At 39.4% G+C, this 24,184-nt stretch overlaps 1 protein-coding gene across 1 annotated transcript; it reads right to left on the minus strand.

Moving 5' to 3' along the window:
• Window positions 1-18,717: 18,717 nt before the first annotated feature.
• Window positions 18,718-19,743, minus strand: LOC116262190 (probable carboxylesterase 12). Its single transcript, XM_031641329.2, has one exon. It carries the CDS (start codon window positions 19,741-19,743, stop codon window positions 18,745-18,747), a length of 999 nt encoding a protein of 332 aa, XP_031497189.1. The 3' UTR covers window positions 18,718-18,744.
• Window positions 19,744-24,184: the final 4,441 nt, after the last annotated feature.

A 24,184-nucleotide genomic window follows, 5' to 3' on the forward strand; every position in this document is an offset into this window, starting at 1 on the left:
TTTGGAGCTGCTCTAGTTTTCTAATGGAGTCTTTCTGTTGTTTATCATACCCTGTATTTGGCTGGTATCCTAGTAAGAATAATTGTATTTTATTGGTAAAGTTGTAAATGTTTTTACCTAAAAGAATTTCTCTTTGTAAGTCTTGTGGGTGTTCTCTTTTGTATGCTTCCCAAGATGCTCTAGCGGTTTCTCCTAAGAATTTTTCTGCCCAATTGTACATTTCTTCTGTTGTCCACATTTCTTGATTCATCCTATCCCATTTCCTAGCAACTCGTTGAGTCCACATGTCTATTACTGAGGGTAATAATTGCGGATCATGAGCACTTATGTTTAAAATTCTTCCTTCATCTATTAAATCTTTTCTGTCTATGGTTTCTAAAGGCATTCTTTTACCCTTAGGTGTATAGGTATCTCTTTCTTTATATTCTACATAAGCTCTTCTAGGGGGTTGTCCGGGTGAATAGAATAGTACAGGTGACGTTGACTGGGGTTGTGTTTGGTGTTGAGGTTGTTGTTGGTCTTGAGGTGATCTTCCACTGGTCACGAGGGATGATTCTGGAGCATCTATTTCCATAAGATTTTTTGAGATGTGCATATCTTCTAGTCTATTTATCCTAATATTTCCCGTGGGATCTATATATAGGTGGTCTTCTTCTTGAATTTTTCCTTCTGCTACTAATTTTATTTCTAGTCTAAGGATGTCATCTTCTGATAAGTCAAATCCCTTAGGAAGGAGAATACAATTATTTTCTAAGGTTTCCATTAATCTTCTATCTGGCTACGGAATTCTTCAGATTCAATTTCTTCTTTATGTTGTTTTTCTTTATAGTCTAAAAATCTTACAGTATAGCTACCATTGGGGTTTTTAAACATTAAACTTTCTTCAGGAACTTTGACATTAGTCTTTATTTCTAGATTTTTACTAATATTCCAATCTAAGCCTTCTAATTCTTCTGGTCAATAGCCATAGGCTTGATCATCCTAATACCTTTACTAGTCATAGATTCGATTATAGCCTTGGTATCAATTTTGTACTTTGTAGTACTACTATTTGTTAATTTTCCTAAGAATCCGACATTTACAAGTAAATTAGCTTTTCCCGTAAATGTTTCATATCCTTTAGTTTGAATTCCTATGATAATATGTTCAAGGTCTCTTATTCTTAGCAAGAAATCAGGTGCACAATAAAATATGCCCTTGTTGTTAGACATATCAATTTCCATACTTGCTATAATGGCCTTCCTAGCATCATTTGCCCATCTCTTATCTAGTAAGGTGATTAATACTTTAGTTCCTAGATTTCTTCTGGCTAGGCCTTTAATTCCTATAATTATTAGACCAAGATGGATAAATCTATTTTGGTTTCGTAATAATTGTTTAATACTGTCATGACTAACGATGCCAATGTTTTGGTGTTCAGTAGTTACACAAACTTCTTCTTCTCTACTTATTCTGACTAACTGTGGGTTAATACTCCAAAATCCTGTCCTATATAAAGTTCGAGGGTTTAACAGAGAGAGTTGATGATTATTGTATATTTCCAAATCTCTGTTTACGTCTATTATCTCTTCTAATGTTCTAGGGCTAGGACCCTGGGTGCGGATCATTCTGGTTAACAGATTATCGTCTATTCGCCTTATTTCATTAGTATCACTGAGGTTTCTATTGAGACTAGAAAAAGAACGTCTAACAAAGATTATCTTCTAGAAAAAGCTATACTTTTAGGAATAGGGGTAGGGGTAGGTTTGATCCCACCATTTCCTATATTTAGTTTGTCTAGTCTTTTGGTTAATTCCTCTAGGTTTGCTTCCTGTGGTTCTGGATTTTTTCCTAAGGTTCGTTCGAGATGGCTAAGCCTTTGGTTTAGTTTTATCATCATAATAATTAGCAGGTTTAGTTGACGAACTATAAGTTTATCAGAACTACTAGGTGGATCGTATCTGGTTAATCCTTCTGCATCGGGGTAGTAGGTTCTTGTTTCTTTTAGACTTTGTATGTAGATATCTTCTTTATCACACATAAATGTCTGTAAGGTTTACTATTTTTTTAGGGTCGTATGTTTTTCAGGAATCATATAATAATACGAAAGAAAATTTTGTAAACTAAGTAAAATATTTTAGGATTTTTGAAAACACCGTGTTTAGAAATCAAAGGATACTTAAGATTTTTCGAAAGAAAAAGGTTCTAGAGCCTACTAGGTACTCATCTCTTTTAATCCCGCAGTCCTATGTATCATGCATACAACTTCACACTCTGTTTACAAGTCTTAAGTTTTAGGTTGGAAAAATTCCTTTCACAGGAACAGGGTTCTACGAACAGATAACACATCTATTATAAAAAAGAACAAACTAAAACATGGTAAGCCTATGGTATGATTCCCCCGATTTTAAAAACTTGTTGTATTCTCCTTTCATAGAACACCATGTGCGACACCTATGTCATCCCATTCAAACCTCACCGTTTGTGCACTGTTTTCCCCAAAACGGCCTCCTCGCCTCACGGGTACTTCTTTTCCACAATAGCCTTTTGGTCTTAAAGGATTTACACAGTGGCTCGTCCAGAGAATCAAGAACTCAAAAACACGGGAATCAGATCATGAACAAAACATGTTATAACAGGTTCTTCCTTAGGTTCTTCCTTATAAAGCATGGTTCTACGCATAGATCCTGGCTAGGGCCAGAACTTCCAACATAAAACACAAAGATTCATAATAACAGATTATGCAGGCGTATGCAAAGAGACATGCTTCCGGGGAAGAGACTTTCCCGTTCGGCTTATAAACGAAGCACGAAAGAAAGCTTTAAACACACATAAAAACTTTCATTAAAAGCAGAGCATACTTACAAGACCAAGAGCGTACTAGGCTCTGATACCAATTTAAAGAGGGGGCCAGATTTACAGACGAAAGCGCCGGTTCGCTTCTTACAACAACATGGGAGAAAAGGGGAGTGGAGAAGAATGTGAAGGGAAACGAGGAAGGGAGAGGACTCAAGGACTCAGAAGTAAGCACTCGGAGGTGGATGGATGAGAGGATGATCCTTACAGACGCTGGGGAGGTGCATTTATAGGCACCGGACTTCAAAACCAATTACAATATGGAAAAAGAATAGGATTCCTTCCCGAACAAGCTAAACACAATCAAACAAAAGTAGTTACATTCGAAGGAAGTCGATGGTGGACAGATGTCGTGTGCTGGATGAGGTGGCAGTCGAATGTATCCAAAAAGCCAAAAAGTGCTACAGTGTGCTATAGTGCCCGCCAAAGTGCTACAGTAACTGCTACAGTAGCCGCTTCGTCTTTTCTTCAATGAGGATGCCACGTGTTCACTTTTTTGACATGTGTAATATTCCTTCGTCTTTATTCACACATCGTTGCTTTATTTACATAAAGAGGGTCGGCAACTACAACGATCTTCCAGAAGTGCCTCGAAACGATTTGCTTCAGGATGTGACCCAGAGCTTATCCTGTGGGGTACGTCACAGGGTAAATTTTTTTATGCCGAAAATTTACAAACGTAAAACCCATATTTATCCTAGAGGGTTTTTCCAGGGTAGATTTCTACAACGCAAATCCTATGTTTAACTTGGGGGATTTTCCCAAAGAGAAGTTTATCACGTTTCTTCTCAAACGGATGATGCTTACGTTTTACATGGGAAGCACTGTACCCATGGAAAGTTTAACCATGACTTACAAGGGCCAAGTTTAACCGGTCTTGACAAACGTTAGGCTGCAGGGTTAAGGACTCAGCAGTTTCGTCCCTACTTCTTTTAGAGGATGTCTACTGCCATGCTGGATCAGTTTCTCCTTCGCTATCTGAATGCTGATAGAATTGGAGAACAGTTGCAGCACCATCTTTTCCCGTGTCTCCTATTTCATGGACTTGCCATCCTACATTAATTTGGGCAAAATGTTCCCGTAAGCCTGGTTTCATACAAACATGATTTTGGAATGGTATCACCATTTTTACATGTTCAGAGTTAGATAGGTATATCCTAGTATTTCTGTCTTCTGAGATAAGGTTATGTGGGTGATGCCATGTTTTCAGTTGTTGAGACATTTTGAATTCCCTCCATCTTGTAAGCTCATTGTACTACTCATCTGTATTTACTTCTGGTTCTGGTATGTCCGTGAGAGGTAGGGGGGTTTGTAGAGGGGTGGCAAAAGAGTGTGTCTGAATAGTTATCTCATGTTTTGCATCACATGGATAATCATATGTTGGTGGGATTGTATTGATGTCTAAATTTACAAATCCCTTTGTAACCCAGTTGTTTAGGAAAATTTGTTCTACTATATGGGCCAGCCGCCAATTGAATCGCAGCATATGAGTCTGCTCTACTGCTGTTACGATAATCCTTCTTACATATCCTTGTTCCATTAGACCTTTCAAGGAGACCTGCATATCAAGCATCTCTGTGTCTGTCCATTTCTTTAGATTGATGCTTGCCAGGACAATCTTAAATCCTACATTGCACTCACAGAAAGAGTTATCAGTATGTCTTTCTTGTTGATATTTGACTAAACAGAATTTCATTCCCTTCTTTCGCAATCCGGGGTTTTTTGCAAGAAATCTTAGTATATCCTGGATGCGTCCTTGTTCCTTCTTCTGCTTCTGGAGTACGATTTTGTAGACTTGCTCTTTTGCTTCATCAATAACTGGGGGAAAACTTTCTCGTTTTTCCTCCCACTGTTTTTTCATTTCCTTTTCCCAATGCCTTTTCAGTAACTCGACCTCGGCTGTCGACTGTTTTAATTTTTCAGCCAGGTCTTCTATTGTTTCTTTACAAAGAGTTAACTCTTTACTAGCAGCCTCTAACTGTTGGGCTATGTCTAAAAATATGGGGTTAGGGGTAGGATCCGGAAAGAGCTTGAGTTGGCTTTGTGTAATCTGGTTTTGAGTATTTTTGATGCTAAGGTAGGTTGCCAGGATGCTAAGAACTTTAGAGAAAGTTGGGTTTTTCCTATTGTGCCAGAGGTTGTCCAATATAATATGATCTTTTTGGTCAAGGTTCATACCAGGTAAGGTTAAAAATGTAAATTGGAGTCTGGGGGTAATATGGGTAGGCCTAGGTCTGGGTCGATTTGGACAAGGTGGGTTTGGCTGGAAGAAGCCACGTTTCCTGAAACAAAATGTTATTGTTAAATAAAAGAATGCATTCTACTTTGTCTACCGTGGCTAGTGTCTACTTACAGAAGATTAAACTCATCCTATATGATGCTCAAAAAGCTATCGAACAATATTAGTCATCATCCATGTTATCTAACATGTATTGTAGGTTGGTTAAAGTAGAAAATTTTTCTTGAAATTCCTCACCATTTTTTCTAATTGATTCGAGTATATTATGTCCCTTGCAGCTATAGCTACAGGGTTCTTCATCAGAGGAATTAGGAGCATGAAATGATTCTTCTATGGATACAATACTATAAATGCTTTCAGTATCGCTAATATATTCATCTAAAGCCAATACATCCTCATTTACACAGTCGACTAGAATAGAGGCTTTATTGTAGAGATTTTTCCGTTTTGAACAGTCCCTAGCTAAATGTTCAGGACTGCCGCAAGTAAAGCATGTTAATTTGTTTTTATAATCTCTTTGAGTATTATATTTTCTAACATGTTTATGTTTGTCAAGATAGGGTTTTCTAGCATTAGATTTACGAAGGTAGTATCTCTGTCTTTTATCTTTATCTCTTGTTTTATAGATTTTTGGGTGTCTAGGCTCTTTATCATACCTTTGTGGCGTATAAATTTGTTTGCAAAAACTATATTCTAGAGCCTACTAGCAGGCAAAAAGGTTCCCCCAAATATCCCTTTAGTCAAGGAACAGATATACCATTTTGTAATGCAGGCAAAAAGAAAACAACAGATTAACATGCAAAATTTGTTAAGGACCATGGCACGACATTCAAAGAAGAAAAAGCCTGGTTTAGAATTTGCTTTGCTGAAACATAGACATGACCTACATGAAGAAAGTTCTTTCTGTGAATGTGATCAAGGATTTTCCATTATACAAGTCACTCTGAACCTTAGAAAGTGGCAGGACCAGGAGATCCAGGGGATAAAACTTTCCCCAAAAACTCTTCTGGAGCAAGGATTTTTGAAACGAGTACTAGTTACAAAAGAAGAGCAGGTAAAACATCTTGATTTTCATTGGCGGGCTAGCATACACATTAAGAAGGCTGTTCAAAGTAGGAAGTATAAAGCCTTATGGATATATTAATTTAGACATTGAAACTATTCCTCCTTCGTATGAATACCCTTGTGATGCGAAGCATGAGATCACAATTAACACCTATACTTCACAATTTCCCTTGCAGACTCGTATCCCTGAAGAAACTCTTCGAACTCTTCTCATTACTGAAGATATATATTCCCAACTAAAGCGTTGGAGAGCTTATACCATAGCTGCAGACCAACATGCCCGGTGGACAAGATCCACTTGTATGGTTGCTGAAGATAAACATACACGCATCTTCCTAGCAGATACTTGGCTTACTGAAAAATTTTACATTTCTTTCCAAAGTATCTTACAGATAAACCCTGGCCTCTGTGAACACTTCTACCAAATATATGATAGTAGTCCTGCAAAATGGACCGGTGATGACCAAAATGTCGGAGCAGTTATTCACAGAGATGACAATGAAGATGAGTGGCATGTTGATGGTGAAGGAGAATGGGATCAAAATGAACAATACGAAGAAGAAATTATTGAAGAAATTGGAAACAACTAGAGAAAAGTAGGGACAAAGCTGTTGAGTCCTTAACCCTGCAGCCTAACGTTTGTCAAGACCGGTTAAACTTGGCCCTTGTAAGTCATGGTTAAACTTTCCATGGGTACAGTGCTTCCCATGTAAAACGTAAGCATCATTCGTTTGAGAAGAAACGTGATAAACTTCTCTTTGGGAAAACCCCCCAAGCTAAACATAGGATTTGCGTTGTAGAAATCTACCCTGGAAAAACCCTCTAGGATAAATATGGGTTTTACGTTTGTAAATTTTCGGCATAAAAAAATTTACCCTGTGACGTACCCCACAGGATAAGCTCTGGGTCACATCCTGAAGCAAATCGTTTCGAGGCACTTCTAGAAGATCGTTGTAGTTGCCGACCCTCTTTATGTAAATAAAGCAACGATGTGTGAATAAAGACGAAGGAATATTACACATGTCAAAAAAGTGAACACGTGGCATCCTCATTGAAGAAAAGACGAAGCGGCTACTGTAGCAGTTACTGTAGCACTTTGGCGGACACTATAGCACACTGTAGCACTTTTTGGCTTTTTGGACACGTTCGACTGCCACCTCATCCAGCACACGACATCTGTCCACCATAGAGTTCCTTCGAATGTAACTACTTTTGTTTGTTTGTGTTTAGCTTGTTCGGGAAGGAATCCTATTCTTTTTTCATATTGTAATTGGTTTTGAAGTCCGGTGCCTATAAATGCACCTCCCCAGCGTCTGTAAGGATCATCCTCTCATCCATCCACCTCCGAGTGCTTACTTCTGAGTCCTTGAGCCCTCTCCCTTCCTCGTTTCCCTTCACATTCTTCTCCACTCCCCTTTTCTCCCATGTTGTTGTAAGAAGCGAACTGGCGCTTTCGTCTGTAAATCTGGCCCCCTCTTTAAATTGGTACCGGCCCCCTCTTTAAATTGGTATCAGAGCCTAGTACGCTCTTGGTCTTGTAAGTATGCTCTGCTTTTAATACAAGTTTTTATGTGTGTTTAAAGCTTTCTTTCGTGCTTCGTTTATAAGCCGAACGGGAAAGTCTCTTCCCCGGAAGCATGTCTCTTTGCATACGCCTGCATAATCTGTTATTATGAATCTTTGTGTTTTATGTTGGAAGTTCTGGCCCTAGCCAGGATCTATGCGTAGAACCATGCTTTATAAGGAAGAACCTGTTATAACATGTTTTGTTCATGATCTGATTCCCATGTTTTTGAGTTCTTGATTCTCTGGACGAGCCACTGTGTAAATCCATTAAGACCAAAAGGCTATTGTGGAAAAGAAGTACCCGTGAGGCGAGGAGGCCGTTTTGGGGAAAAAGTACACAAACGGTGAGGTTTGAATGGGATGACATAGGTGTCACACATGATGTTCTATGAAAGGAGAATACAACAAGTTTTTTAAAATCGGGGGAATCATACCATAAGCTTACCATGTTTTAGTTTGTTCTTTTTTATAATAGATGAGTTATCTGTTCGTAGAACCCTGTTCCTGTGAAAGGAATTTTTCCAACCTAAAACTTAAGACTCGTAAACAGAGTGTGAAGTTGTATGCATGATACATAGGACTACGGGATTAAAAGAGATGAGTACCTAGTAGGCTCTAGAACTTTTTTCTTTCAAAAAATCTTAAGTATCCTTTGATTTCTAAACACGGTGTTTTCAAAAATCCTAAAATATTTTACTTAGTTTACAAAATTTTCTTTCATATTATTATATGATTCCTGAAAAACATACGACCCTAAAAAAATAGTAAACCTTACAGACACTTATGTGTGATAAAGAAGACATCTACATACAAAGTCTAAAAGAAACAAGAACCTACTACCCCGATGCAGAAGGATTAACCAGATACGATCCACCTAGTAGTTCTGATAAACTTATAGTTCGTCAACTAAACCTGCTAATTATTATGATGATAAAACTAAACCAAAGGCTTAGCCATCTCGAACGAACCTTAGGAAAAAAACCAGAACCACAGGAAGCAAACCTTGAGGAATTAACCAAAAGACTAGACAAACTAAATATAAGAAATGGTGGGATCAAACCTACCCCTACCCCTATTCCTAAAAGTATAGCTTTTTCTAGAAGATAATGGCTGTTAGACGTTCTTTTTCTAGTCTCAGTAGAAACCTCAGTGATACTAATGAAATAAGGCGAATAGACGATAATCAGTTAGCCAGAATGATCCGCACCCAGGGTCCTAGCCCTAGAACATTAGAAGAGATAATAGACGTAAACAGAGATTTGGAAATATACAATAATCATCAACTCTCTCTGTTAAACCCTCGAACTTTATATAGGACAGGATTTTGGAGTATTAACCCACAGTTAGTCAGAATAAGTAGAGAAGAAGAAGTTTGTGTAACTACTGAACACCAAAACATTGGCATCGTTAGTCATGACAGTATTAAACAATTATTACGAAACCAAAATAGATTTATCCATCTTGGTCTAATAATTATAGGAATTAAAGGCCTAGCCAGAAGAAATCTAGGAACTAAAGTATTAATCACCTTACTAGATAAGAGATGGGCAAATGATGCTAGGAAGGCCATTATAGCAAGTATGGAAATTGATATGTCTAACAACAAGGGCATATTTTATTGTGCACCTGATTTCTTGCTAAGCATAAGAGACCTTGAACATATTATCATAGGAATTCAAACTAAAGGATATGAAACATTTACGGGAAAAGCTAATTTACTTGTAAACGTCGGATTCTTAGGAAAATTAACAAATAGTAGTACTACAAAGTACAAAATCGATACCAAGGCTATAATCGAATCTATGACTAGTAAAGGTATTAAGATGATCAAGCCTATGGCTATTGACCCAGAAGAATTAGAAGGCTTAGATTGGAATATTAGTAAAAATCTAGAAATAAAGACTAATGTCAAAGTTCCTGAAGAATGTTTAATGTTTAAAAACCCCAATGGTAGCTATACTGTAAGATTTTTAGACTATAAAGGAAAACAACATAAAGAAGAAATTGAATCTGAAGAATTCCGTAGCCAGATAGAAGATTAATGGAAACCTTAGAAAATAATTGTATTCTCCTTCCTAAGGGATTTGACTTACCAGAAGACGACATCCTTAGACTAGAAATAAAATTAGTAGCAGAAGGAAAAATTCAAGAAGAAGACCACCTATATATAGATCCCACGGGACATATTAGGATAAATAGACTAGAAGATATGCACATCTCAAAAAATCTTATGGAAATAGATGCTCCAGAATCATCCCTCGTGACCAGTGGAAGATCACCTCAAGACCAACAACAACCTCAACACCAAACACAACCCCAGTCAACGTCACCTGTACTATTCTATTCACCCGGACAACCCCCTAGAAGAGCTTATGTAGAATATAAAGAAAGAGATACCTATACACCTAAGGGTAAAAGAATGCCTTTAGAAACCATAGACAGAAAAGATTTAATAGATGAAGGAAGAATTTTAAACATAAGTGCTCATGATCCGCAATTATTACCCTCAGTAATAGACATGTGGACTCAACGAGTTGCTAGGAAATGGGATAGGATGAATCAAGAAATGTGGACAACAGAAGAAATGTACAATTGGGCAGAAAAATTCTTAGGAGAAACCGCTAGAGCATCTTGGGAAGCATACAAAAGAGAACACCCACAAGACTTACAAAGAGAAATTCTTTTAGGTAAAAACATTTACAACTTTACCAATAAAATACAATTACTCTTACTAGGATACCAGCCAAATACAGGGTATGATAAACAACAGCAAGACTCCATTAGAAAACTAGAGCAGCTCCAAATTAAAGACTGGCGCTATATTAAACCTTTTTTACAAGACTTCTTTTATTATAGTTCCTTAGTGGGCTGTTTTTATAATAAAGAGATAGGAGAAAGCCTCTTTCTCAAATTACCAGACCCCTTGGGTTCTGAAATTCATTAAAAATATAAAAAAAAAGAGATGATGCCCCACCTAGACAACATTAGTATAAGGATTCAATTTATTATTGATGAATTAGTAAAAAAATGTACTGAGATAACCATTTCTAAACAATTAAAAGGACAATATAGTTTTTGCAAACAAATTTATACGCCACAAAGGTATGATAAAGAGCCTAGACACCCAAAAATCTATAAAACAAGATATAAAGATAAAAGATGGAGATACTACCTTCGTAAATCTAATGCTAGAAAACCCTATCTTGACAAACATAAACATGTTAGAAAATATAATACTCAAAGAGATTATAAAAACAAATTAACATGTTTTACTTGCGGCAGTCCTGAACATTTAGCTAGGGACTGTTCAAAACGGAAAAATCTCTACAATAAAGCCTCTATTCTAGTCGACTATGTAAATGAGGATGTATTGGCTTTAGATGAATATATTAGCGATACTGAAAGCATTTATAGTATTGTATTCATAGAAGAATCATTTCATGCTCCTAATTCCTCTGATGAAGAACCCTGTAGCTATAGCTGCAAGGGACATAATATACTCGAATCAATTAGAAAAAATGGTGAGGAATTTCAAGAAAAATTTTCTACTTTAACCAACCTACAATACATGTTAGATAACATGGATGATGACTAATATTGTTCGATAGCTTTTTGAGCATCATATAGGATGAGTTTAATCTTCTGTAAGTAGACACTAGCCACGGTAGACAAAGTAGAATGCATTCTTTTATTTAACAATAACATTTTGTTTCAGGACAATTCTTCTGTAACAATTCTTTGTAGTACTACTATTTGTTACTTTTCCTAAGAATCCGACATTTACAAGTAAATTAGCTTTTCCCGTAAATGTTTCATATCCTTTAGTTTGAATTCCTATGATAATATGTTCAAGGTCTCTTATGCTTAGCAAGAAATCAGGTGCACAATAAAATATGCCCTTGTTGTTAGACATATCAATTTCCATACTTGCTATAATGGCCTTCCTAGCATCATTTGCCCATCTCTTATCTAGTAAGGTGATTAATACTTTAGTTCCTAGATTTCTTCTGGCTAGGCCTTTAATTCCTATAATTATTAGACCAAGATGGATAAATCTATTTTGGTTTCGTAATAATTGTTTAATACTGTCATGACTAACGATGCCAATGTTTTGGTGTTCAGTAGTTACACAAACTTCTTCTTCTCTACTTATTCTGACTAACTGTGGGTTAATACTCCAAAATCCTGTCCTATATAAAGTTCGAGGGTTTAACAGAGAGAGTTGATGATTATTGTATATTTCCAAATCTCTGTTTACGTCTATTATCTCTTCTAATGTTCTAGGGCTAGGACCCTGGGTGCGGATCATTCTGGCTAACTGATTATCGTCTATTCGCCTTATTTCATTAGTATCACTGAGGTTTCTACTGAGACTAGAAAAAGAACGTCTAACAGCCATTATCTTCTAGAAAAAGCTATACTTTTAGGAATAGGGGTAGGGGTAGGTTTGATCCCACCATTTCCTATATTTAGTTTGTCTAGTCTTTTGGTTAATTCCTCAAGGTTTGCTTCCTGTGGTTCTGGTTTTTTTCCTAAGGTTCGTTCGAGATGGCTAAGCCTTTGGTTTAGTTTTATCATCATAATAATTAGCAGGTTTAGTTGACGAACTATAAGTTTATCAGAACTACTAGGTGGATCGTATCTGGTTAATCCTTCTGCATCGGGGTAGTAGGTTCTTGTTTCTTTTAGACTTTGTATGTAGATGTCTTCTTTATCACACATAAGTGTCTGTAAGGTTTACTATTTTTTTAGGGTCGTATGTTTTTCAGGAATCATATAATAATACGAAAGAAAATTTTGTAAACTAAGTAAAATATTTTAGGATTTTTGAAAACACCGTGTTTAGAAATCAAAGGATACTTAAGATTTTTCGAAAGAAAAAGGTTCTAGAGCCTACTAGATACTCATCTCTTTTAATCCCGCAGTCCTATGTATCATGCATACAACTTCACACTCTGTTTACGAGTCTTAAGTTTTAGGTTGGAAAAATTCCTTTCACAGGAACAGGGTTCTACGAACAGATAACTCATCTATTATAAAAAAGAACAAACTAAAACATGGTAAGCTTATGGTATGATTCCCCCGATTTTAAAAAACTTGTTGTATTCTCCTTTCATAGAACACCATGTGCGACACCTATGTCATCCCATTCAAACCTCACCGTTTGTGTACTTTTTCCCCAAAACGGCCTCCTCGCCTCACGGGTACTTCTTTTCCACAATAGCCTTTTGGTCTTAAAGGATTTACACAGTGGCTCGTCCAGAGAATCAAGAACTCAAAAACACGGGAATCAGATCATGAACAAAACATGTTATAACAGGTTCTTCCTTATAAAGCATGGTTCTACGCATAGATCCTGGCTAGGGCCAGAACTTCCAACATAAAACACAAAGATTCATAATAACAGATTATGGAGGCGTATGCAAAGAGACATGCTTCCGGGGAAGAGACTTTCCCGTTCGGCCTATAAACGAAGCATGAAAGAAAGCTTTAAACACACATAAAAACTTTCATTAAAAGCAGAGCATACTTACAAGACCAAGAGCGTACTAGGCTCTGATACCAATTTAAAGAGGGGGCCGGTACATATTTAAAGAGGGGGCCGGATTTACAGACGAAAGCGCCGGTTCGCTTCTTACAACAGCATGGGAGAAAAGGGGAGTGGAGAAGAATGTGAAGGGAAACGAGGAAGGGAGAGGACTCAAGGACTCAGAAGTAAGCACTCGGAGGTGGATGGATGAGAGGATGATCCTTACAGACGCTGGGCAGGTGCATTTATAGGCACCGGACTTCAAAACCAATTACAATATGGAAAAGGAATAGGATTCCTTCCCGAACAAGCTAAACACAATCAAACAAAAGTAGTTACATTCGAAGGAACTCGATGGTGGACAGATGTCGTGTGCTGGATGAGGTGGCAGTCGAACGTGTCCAAAAAGCCAAAAAGTGCTACAGTGTGCTATAGATGTGTGGACAGATGTCGTGTGCTGGAGAGGATGATCCTTACAGATTCTTCTTCGTATTGTTCATTTTCATCCCATTCTCCTTCACCATCAACATGCCACTCATCTTCTTTGTCATCTCTGTGAATAACTGCTCCGACATTTTGGTCATCACCGGTCCATTTTGCAGGACTACTATCATATATTTGGTAGAAGTGTTCACAGAGGCCAGGGTTTATCTGTAAGATACTTTGGAAAGGAATGTAAAATTTTTCAGTAAGCCAAGTATCTGCAAGAAAGATGCGTGTATGTTTATCTTCTGCAACCATACAAGTAGATCTTGTCCACCGGGCATGTTGGTCTGCAGCTATGGTATAAGCTCTCCAACGCTTTAGTTGGGAATATATATCTTCAGTAATGAGAAGAGTTCGAAGAGTTTCTTCAGGGATACGAGTCTGCAAGGGAAATTGTGAAGTATAGGTGTTGATTGTGATCTCATGCTTCGCATCACAAGGGTATTCATACGAAGGAGGAATAGTTTCAATGTCTAAATTAATATATCCATAAGGCTTTATACTTCCTAGTTTGAACAGCCTTCTTAATGTGTATGCTAGCCGCCAATGAAAATCAAGATGTTTTACTTGCTCTTCTTTTGTAACTAGTACTCGTTTCAAAAATCCTTCCTCCAGAAGAGTTTTGGGGGAAAGTTTTATCCCCTGGATCTCTTGGTCCTGCCACTTTCTAAGGTTCAGAGTGGCTTGTATAATGGAAAATCCTTGATCACATTCACAGAAAGAACTTTCTTCATGTAGGTCATGTCTATGTTTCAGCAAAGCAAATTCTAAACCAGGCTTTTTCTTCTTTGAATGTCGTGCCATGGTCCTTAGCAGATTTTGCATGTTAATCTGTTGTTTTCTTTTTGCCTGCATTACCAAATGGTATATCTGTTCCTTGACTAAAGGGATATTTGGGGGAACCGTTTCTCTTTTTTCTCCTAATCTCCTAATTTCTTCTTCAACATGTTCCCTGAGGAGTCTATTCTCTGTTTCTAGAGCTTGTATTTTTTCATTTAGCTCTTCTTTTTCCTTTTTTCGCCAACTTATTTCTGCTTGGGCCGCTTTTAGGCTCCTTTCTAAGGTAAGATAAGCATCCAAGCTTTGCGGTCGGAGGGGTATATGATCTAGGGATAGTTTGGGCAGAGTTTTGGATTGAAGTTGCCTGTTCTTTAGGTTGAGATGGCTGGCTAATAAAGAAAGGATTTTTGGGTATGTGGGATTTCTTTTGTTTTGCCAAAGATTGTCTAGAAGGACATGATCTTTTAGATCAAGGATTAGGCCTGGAGAAGTTCGAAAGACCAAATTTGAATGCGGTGGGAAGATTGGTAATCCTAGATCTGGGTCAATGGGCAACTGGTTTATAGAGGCCATGTTTCCTGAAACAAAATTTTTTGTTAGAGAAAAGAATGCATTCTACATTGTCTACCGTGGCTAATGTCTACATGCAGATGTATCATTTGAAGAACGAGATGAAGATGTTTGGACCCGTTCTTGTTTCATGTCATTAACTAACTGTTGCATGCTTAAAACAATGTCTAAAAGATCATCACTAGCTTGTCTGATATCGATGGAGAAAACAGGGTTAAGGTCATGTAACCTTACTCTGGATTGGTCGAGATAACTTACAATTTTATTAAGTCTTATAATTTCTGACTCATAAACATCAATGTCTCTATTCATCTTTGAGCAGTCGACTTAACATATCGGCTAGTCGATTGTTTTCTCCTTTTATGTGCTCAAATGTTACTTTATAATTCTTCTCCACTCCCCTTTTTTTTTTTACGAGACGCCTTCCACCACGGGCCTGGATCGGTTCCGAAAAGAACCCCGACCCGAACCCGCCCGACCTGTTGGGCACGGCGGTTTCGGGAAAACGAAACGCCTCCCACCGCCGCTGCCCTAGCCCAACGGCAGGGATGATGGGGTGGCGGGAGATGTTTCAGACGGCCCTCCCACCGGCCGTGGGACGTCTCCGGCGGTCGCCTGGCGCCGTCCGGCACCCGGCGACACTGCCGGCCACTCCCAGTGGCTGGTGGGCAAGGACGCCCTGCCTCCTTCTTCTTTGATGCTGTAAACAGAAAACGAAGGGGGAGGCGTCGGGCGATCCTCATACCCGCCTCCCACCGCCTGAGGATGGCGGCCGGACGTCGCAGGGGTTTGAGCGGTCCACGGCTCCACGCCTGAATGTCCATCCCTCTTCCCGTTTCCCCTTTTCCCTCTTTTCCCTTTTCTTCAAATTAGGGGCGTCTGCAACGGCGGCGGGAGAAGCCACAAGCAAACCTCCCTTGCCAACGACGCCCTTCAACGGAAGGCCAATGCCTTCCCTTTTCCCTTTTCACTTCTTTCACGTTTCTGCCCTATTCCCATTGCGTGAAAACAGAATGCAAAGGAAAAACACGCAGCAGAAGCGTTGTGGGCCCATAACCCATTGTTGGAGCTTTGCGAGGAATCTAGATAGCACACAAACGAAATATGCAGAAATCGAAAGAGACATTCATGATTCATGTGTTTCATATAGGGCGGAAGAAGAACCTGTAGAGGCGACCGCCGACTGAATGTCGGTGGCTGTGGGAAGAACGGCTACAGTCCCCATAGAGTCGTTCCCCAGCGGAGGTAGCGGCAGCGGCAATGGGTTTCTCTCCTCAGCCATAGCAGCCCAGTGATGGGGACAGGCATTCACGTATGGCTAAGGGGACCGATTACCCAGACGGTAAAAAACTGAATGTGTCTCACACCATCACAAGACACGAGTATTTATACTTAGGGTCCCAAACGGATATGGACCCGTATCGACGCAGGACTATCCAGATGAGGAAATCCCAACAGGATCTTCACTGGGTCTTCAACAAGCTAACCCAATCCATGAATTACATGTTCACCCTCGGGTCTCATGTTAGCATCAAGAATGAGATTATGTTTTAAAAGGTGATGGAGCGAGGCTAGGTGCTAAGTCCATCGTTGGGCAAGGTTTAGGCCTCACAGCATTAATGAAGAGTGATTTTCATGGTCAAAATGGTTTAGGTGTAAAACATTTATCAAAATAAAGAAAAAATTTGAAAAAGGAGAATTAAAAAATTAAATATATCAATAAAGCACAATTTTAAAAGCACAGGTAACTAGTGTTGATCATCTTTCATACACATACACACGTGCAAACCACAATTAATGGTGCTGGATAAAGGGAGTTAAACTGACAATCACAAAACCTTATTAAAAATAAAACCCTAATATCGAATGAAATATTTAAAGCTACTTTAAAAAATAAATCTCTAAGTAAGGTGTGTTAAGCAAGTAAATGACTATTAAAACAGGCTTTACTTTTCTAACAATGTGCTAAACCACGTGAAGAGACTGAAAACGAAAAAAACAAAGCCAAAAAAAAAAAACAAAAGTTTTTTTGAAAATGCCTTAAAAATAATATTCTAACTAAGATGCGTTAACTAAACAAACGACCAAAAATCCCTTTGATTTACACTGCAAATCGACAAACCCCCAAAAAAAAAAAAAAAAAGACTTTCAGTTTTGGAAAATGCCGTAATAAGTAGTTGCCAAGAAACTGACCTGCAGGGACAATATTGTGTTTCCATTCAAATCACGTTCTAGAATATTTTAAACTCCATCCAAAACGATTACAAGGAAGCTACATTGAGCCAGAAAACAAACACTATGCATTGAAAAGCAGGAGTTGCTGCTGGAAAAGGGAAGAACACGACCAGCGTGATAATCTTATTCAAACTCGACCAAATGCATGTGGATCATTTTTTATCGACTTTTTTTTATGGAAAATCAATATAAGCACGATTCTAAAATCGATTCCACACCCAAGCCCTAATTCTTGAACTCTTAAAACTCATTAAGACCGTTTATTTGGTTTGTTTGTGGTGTCCAGCTTTCCTACCATATGTTCTTAAGAAGGTTTAGTGCAATAGTTTGGAGTGAGGGCTGGTAGGTGGCTAATCTCCATTTCAAGTATGAAAAAGCATCAACCTTCTATGCTACAAAAAAAAGGTTACTAATGTGCACCCTAAAGTGTAATAGAGACTGCACTCTAAAACACTGAAAGCAGACCCTTCAAACTAAGGTGACAAGAGGTTGGATGGAAGCTCCGACTCTCTTTGTTGGGACGTGTACAAATTTCAAATATATGTCTTACCAAAATTTTTGGTCAGCCATGGAGACAAAACGTGAATGTTGGGCCTACCATGTAGAAGAATGTGGAATGCATAATGCTCCCCAAACAATGAATTGTTACTGATTTGCTATGTCACCTTTACCGTTTGCTATCCTGTCTAATAAATAATTAAGGGTCAAATTCATCCAACGAAATGAGGATTCGTTGGCTTGAATGTTCGACAATCGAGTATTTTGAGCTTGTTTGGTAGTGAAAACAGTTTGTTATTACTCATGAATCTATAAAAAAAAAAAACTATTAGCAAGTTTTTAGCAAATTTTATAAATTTTAAACTATATGTAAATTTCAAAAATTTTAGTTTAATATATAAAAACAAATTAAAAATTTTTACTTAGAACCTTTTTAAAAAATTTTGAAACTATATTTTATAGTTGTGGCTGCCGGTGCTGATGACCCATCAACTTTGTAATTACTTTCAACATGAAATTGCTACATCATGCACACGTTACGCCAAACATTTTATCTCATGAACTGTTTTCGTTTCAAGTGTACGAAATTTTAGAACATTATTCACAGCGATCCCTTTGTCAATATTTGATGCATACTACTAAATTTAACTTTTATTTAATTTCTTCTTTCTTTACGTCAACCACAAACAAACACAAAATTAAGCATACAATGAAGAAGATCACATCATTCACTGAGACACTTTGTCCTATATGTGGCATCCGTGAATCTGCAAAAAGATGTAAAGCAGAGAGGAAAAGAAATTTGGTCGGATTCTGTCCAACTTATTGCCAATGTTCTGATTTTGTTCTCCTTCTCTCGCAGACGACGATGGCAGGCGTTTGGTAGGAAGTGAAGCTTTTGGCTTTTGGTAAGAACAAAGGGAACCTGAAACTCATCAATCTATAATGGACGACCAGGATGGTATCGACCACCGTTGATGAACGAAGCAAATCGCTTGAGCAGCAACTTCGCCTTCTCATCCTCTAGCCTGAACAGATGAAAGACGTGTTCTTCCCCTTCCACCTCCTCCACCTCCGCCTCCCCCTTCCAACCGCTAGCAGTCAATGCTTCGTAGAGCCACCGGCCGCGGCCCCGCAGGAAGTCCTTTCCGGCAATGGCTACCAAGACGCGCCGGCACCCCAGGCCAGAGAGGGACGGCGAGCCAACCGCTAGCGGATTCATAATGGGATCGTCGACTCCAGGGCTGGCAGGGCACGCCAACTTCCATATCAACTCCACAAGTTCTACCGACTCCGGCAACTCCTCGTCGAGACGAGTCGACGACCAGAAGTACGGGTGGACCAGAATGATCCCCTGGATCTTCACCGGGTCTTCGATAGGCGGACCCGATCCATGAACGGCAGACGCGCCCCCGGCTCCCATGGCTACGTGGTGGACGAGGTTGGCACCCGCGCTGTCACCGGCGAGCACGATGCGGCCAAGGTCGGCATGATCGGCGATCCATGGCTCGGCGCCTGGTCCAGTCTGGCGTGCCACCCATTGGAAGGCCACCCAGCAGTCGTGGTGGCAAGCGGGAACGGGATGCTCCGGAGCTAGGCGGTACTCGACGGAGACGGCGACGGCCCCCGACTCAGCGACGAGGGAGTTGACGTAATTGTGGTAGAAAGGGGAAAAGGCAGACTGGATGAAGAAGCCACCACCATGGAAGTAGATTAAGAGTGGGCGGCGGTGGTGGTTGCCGGAAAGTGGGGGGAGATAGAGGCGGGCGGAGAGGCCAGTCCCAGGGTCGATGAGGACATCCTTGGAGGAGACGCCTGTAGGATGATGGTCGGTGGAGGGAGGGACCCTCTCGTTGCCGTTCAGCCTCTCTACCCGGCCGTCCTTATGGAGCCGAATGAATCCATGGACTTCGGCTATCAACTCTACGGAGGAATCCATGGTTGAGAGATGTGAGAGAGAGAATATGTGTGTCTCCTGTGTGCCGGAGCCCTTCTCCTTGTAATCTTATTTGTAAATGGATGTTGTTTTCAGTTTCCTAACACTGCTTTATTTTTTTATTTATTATGGTGTCGACATGAGGATGCTTTTATTTCAAAAGTCCCACACAGATGATCTCATGAAGGTTTTTTTTTTTTTTTTCATAATAAGGTATCTGGTCAAGTGAAACGTGAAATTGTCAATTATTAATTTGATTCATGTGAACGCTACTTATCTAGATTACTAACAAATGGTGGATACACGTTAGGTATATCGATTCCTAACCAGATCACAACCTTTTATCTCAAAGGCAGGGAAGTAAGCAGTAAATCTCCATACAAAGTAGTTATGATTGGTCGTATGGTTATCCAACTGTTCAATTGGAGCTTCGTCATATATATATTTGATATATTATTTGAACTCTAAAGCATGAGCTATTACAGGATGTGATGATGAACGCTATTTAGAATATATAATTGGAGGTCGTTTCTATGGATCTAATCTTAGTTCATAGAACACTAGAATAGCCGAGATTCATGCTGTCAAACCACCCTTTATATGCAGACTGTGACTTGCAATATATATATATATATATATATATATATATATATATATTGACATTTGATCGTCAGGCCTTGCAGCATCCATGTAAGTTTCCATTTTCCTGCTTGAAATCAGGAATCACATGTGTACGGCTAAATTTTTCAGATCAAGTAGTTTGTTTTTAAGCAGCTGGACAATTTTTTACAATTATTTTGACTTTTTGTCAAGTTCGGAGGCTGAGACATTACTTCGAAAGGCCCATGCCTGTTGGGACGATTACGCATTCAATATAATTCTTTAAATTTCAGTTTACATCATTGTGCACATTGTTTTTCAATTTGTGTCTAGACTCGTGCTTAAATAAAGAAAGGGTATTACCATCTCCTCAATAAATTTGACTGAATCTAACTTACTGATGAATAGGTCCAAACAAAATTGGGTACATTAATGAAACAAATGTTTTATGAATTTGTCACATTTTTGTGGACATTAACAATGTATTACTACCAAACTGTTCCTAAATAATCTTTTGTATATCTCATATTTGATATTGGAGTTTATTTCAGATCATTGGGAATCTTAGATATGGAGAACTGATGTCAAACATTGTCCAACAACAAATCTAAGGTTTTTGCGATATACAGAGTATTATATCCTCTTTTTTTACTTGTTGCGGTATTTGTTTATACCGTAGGTCTCATGTAAGAGGCATTTAATGTGGAACTCGGATTTAAAATTTGAGGTTATCAAACACACGGGTCTGTCCAAAATAGAAGAAAGTGTGGGATGAACTTGAGAAACCAGAAAATAAACGGTTCAACTTACCAACTTTCTCAACATGGTAGATGAATTTCTTGAAGGATTTGAAAAATTGTGAAAGATGCATCTCGAGTAAACTAATAGGACGGCAACAATTATTAAAAAACCCCATGAAAGCAAAGTTTCATCATACTCATAGGAGGTGGGGGACTGAACTGAACCAATCGATCATCATGGAAGAATAACAAAAATGGTAGCTCAAGTATTTCTAAAGCATCTATGCATATGGATCCTTCTTGGTGTGTAGGAAATACAGGAGGAATATAGCACAAAAGAACAGTAATCATGGGTTGTTCTATCGAGGGACAGAGCAAATTAGTTAGACCTTTTGCAGATTGACAGGAGCATTCGATCGAGTGTAAGTTGCTTGTAAGAAACGGAAAATGATTTGAGAAGAACAATGAGCAGAAGAGTTCAGTTGTGTAGTTTCTCAATGACCGCAGACAAAAAGAGAACAGTACATTACATCTTTCAGATTCTTATCAAATCCCATCCTACTTGTGTCAGGGACTGTCGATTTCTGAACCTACTACAGTGCCCCAATCACGGATGCCTGTTTTACAAGATTGCAGAAACTGACTTAATTTCCCTTCTTTATTTGTCCTAGAGTGGAAATTTTTTTTAGGCAGGAAGAAGCGAGCTAGCATAAAATAGTATGGATCTTTTTGACGGGTGGAATTCGTAATTGTCCTCATTATAAAATAGTAGTGGTCCCTGGGGTCGTGCAATGGTTTCGTGAAACATTGGTTTCTAGGGTTTTCCTCTTCCCCATCTGAGAGAGACCTCAAGCACACCGCAATGACCCTGGAAGATCCTACCGCGATCTACCGTCCAGTTCTTTAGATGGATTCAGGTACGCTTCCGCTTTAAGTTTAAGGTTATGTTTATTTCAATGATTTAGCATGAGCATGATCATGTTTTGTTTAGGGCATATACGTTAGGTTTTGTGTATGCATGAAGGGGAGAAATCCCAAGGCTTCTGTCGCAGCCACGAAAGAAGAAGAAGACACAGAAGGGGAGGCGACAGCAGAGAGGGGCAACAGCCGGGGCCAGTCGTTTTGGCGGCACGGTGGGCAGCGACCGCCGGTTCGGGCGACGGCCAGCGCCCACCCACCTCCGTCCCTTCCGATTTCCCTTTTCGGTTTCTGAAAGAACTGCAACAGGGGCGGTAGAAAGGCTTTCGCCCACCTCCGTCCACCCGCCTCCGGACATGCCATCGAGCTCTCTGTCGCCGGACGGCGTCGTGACAGCCACCGGCGCCCACCCAAGGCCCCCGGTGGCCCACTGGAGGCGATTTCGCCGTTTGCCATCAGTTCGGTGACTGATCAGAGGCGAGCGGCGGTTTCGGTTGAGTGGAGACGACGCTCGGGCGGTCGAGCTGGGTTGGACCGGGTCGGGTCTTGCAGACCCGATCCGAATCCATCAAATTTAAAAAAAAAAAAAAAAAATCATTTTGCCGCCCGCCCGCACCTTTGTGTTAAGATTTTGGACCGGGTCGGGGCCGGCAGGACCCGACCCGTATCCATACGGCCTTGTTTTAAAACTCGAACCGGTTCATTCGGTTTCAGACCGGTTCAATCTGATTCAGAACCTATTTGGTCCGATTCAGACCGTTTCGAACCTTTTGGGGACCGATTCAGATCTTTTTTGGAACGGTTCAGTTGTTTTTGAGACCGGTTCGGACCTTTAAAACCCGATTCGGATCATTTTGGGACCCGTTCATTCAGTTTTAGAACCGATTCAGACCCTTTTCAGAACGGTTCAGTTGTTTTCAGACCGGTTCAGTTGATTTTCAGACCCATTCAGGGCATTTCAGACCGGTTTATTCAGTTTTAGAACCGATTTAAGTCATTTTCAAACCGGTTCAGTGGGTTTCAGAAACGATACGGTCTATTTTGACCGGTTCGTCCAATTTTTAGACCGGTTCAGCCCTATTTAGGGGCATGTGGGTGCTCTAGTTGCGGTTTAAGAACGATAAGGGCCACTTTAAGGCCGATTCAGTGGTTCTTGATCCTCTTAAGCACGATTATGGAACCGGTTCATAATATTTTGGACTCTTTTGGGCCTATTTCATTAAACCATTTGGTTTTGGGTTTAATGTAGGGAAAGTTTTGTATGTAATTTTAATTCATGTATCATGTTTTGCATGTTTTAAATTTGTGGGTGTACTTTAGATGAATATTTGGATTATGAATTTGATCTTTGGCCATGTTTGTTGTTTGAAATGAGTAAGTTTGTATTTTATGTCGCCAAAGTGACCTCTGTTGTACGAATTTGCCTGTTTTGAATATTAGATGATAGTATACTTGATCCATGCGGGCAATGATCAACCCAAAGGAGGATTGTTGTTTGGTCAGGTTTACGTATACAGGTCAATGAATATGTGGTAATTTTTCAGGTTTCCATGTAAATAGCGAGTCAATCCAAAGATAGGCTCGTTGTTTGACAGGGTTAATTATCTATATTCATTGTTGACCAAGAATACCATTTGCAGTTAGTATTTCAATCCAAAGATTGGATATTAATGTTGCACCGGTACCTTGTGATGGGATTTATGCCATTGTATTTAAATTCATTTATATTTGTTATTTCATTTTTATACATGTTTTGATTGTGAGCATGTTTGGTATTTTTGTTCTTTGTACAGTGAGTTCTGCTTCCATGATATCTGCAAATTTGAGTATTGTTCCTGAGTTAAATGGTTCAAATTTTAAGGACTGGAAAGAAACTGTTATGATTGTTCTGGGTTGTATGGATCTAGACCTTGCATTTAGGGGGTTGTGCCCACCTCATCCAACAGATCAAAGTTCCCATGAGGATAAGCGGTACTTTGAACGGTGGGAACGCTCAAACCGCATGTGTCTAATGATCATGAAGAGATCAATCCTAGAAAGTTTTAGGGGCTCTATTACTGAAAAGGCAAGTGCCAAGGCGTTCCTTGAAGAGATTGAAAAACGTTTTGCTAAAAATGAAAAGGCTGAAACAAGCACTCTTTTGAGTAAACTTGTGACGCTGAAGTATAAAAGTAAGGGGAACATAC

The sequence above is a fragment of the Nymphaea colorata genome, chromosome 10, assembly GCF_008831285.2.
Source record: "Nymphaea colorata isolate Beijing-Zhang1983 chromosome 10, ASM883128v2, whole genome shotgun sequence".
Taxonomy (NCBI): domain Eukaryota; kingdom Viridiplantae; phylum Streptophyta; class Magnoliopsida; order Nymphaeales; family Nymphaeaceae; genus Nymphaea; species Nymphaea colorata.

Coding starts and splice junctions, on each gene's coding strand:
- LOC116262190 (XM_031641329.2), bottom strand. CDS start 19,743: ATGGATTCCTCCGTAGAGTTGATAGCCGAAGTCCATGGATTCATTCGG.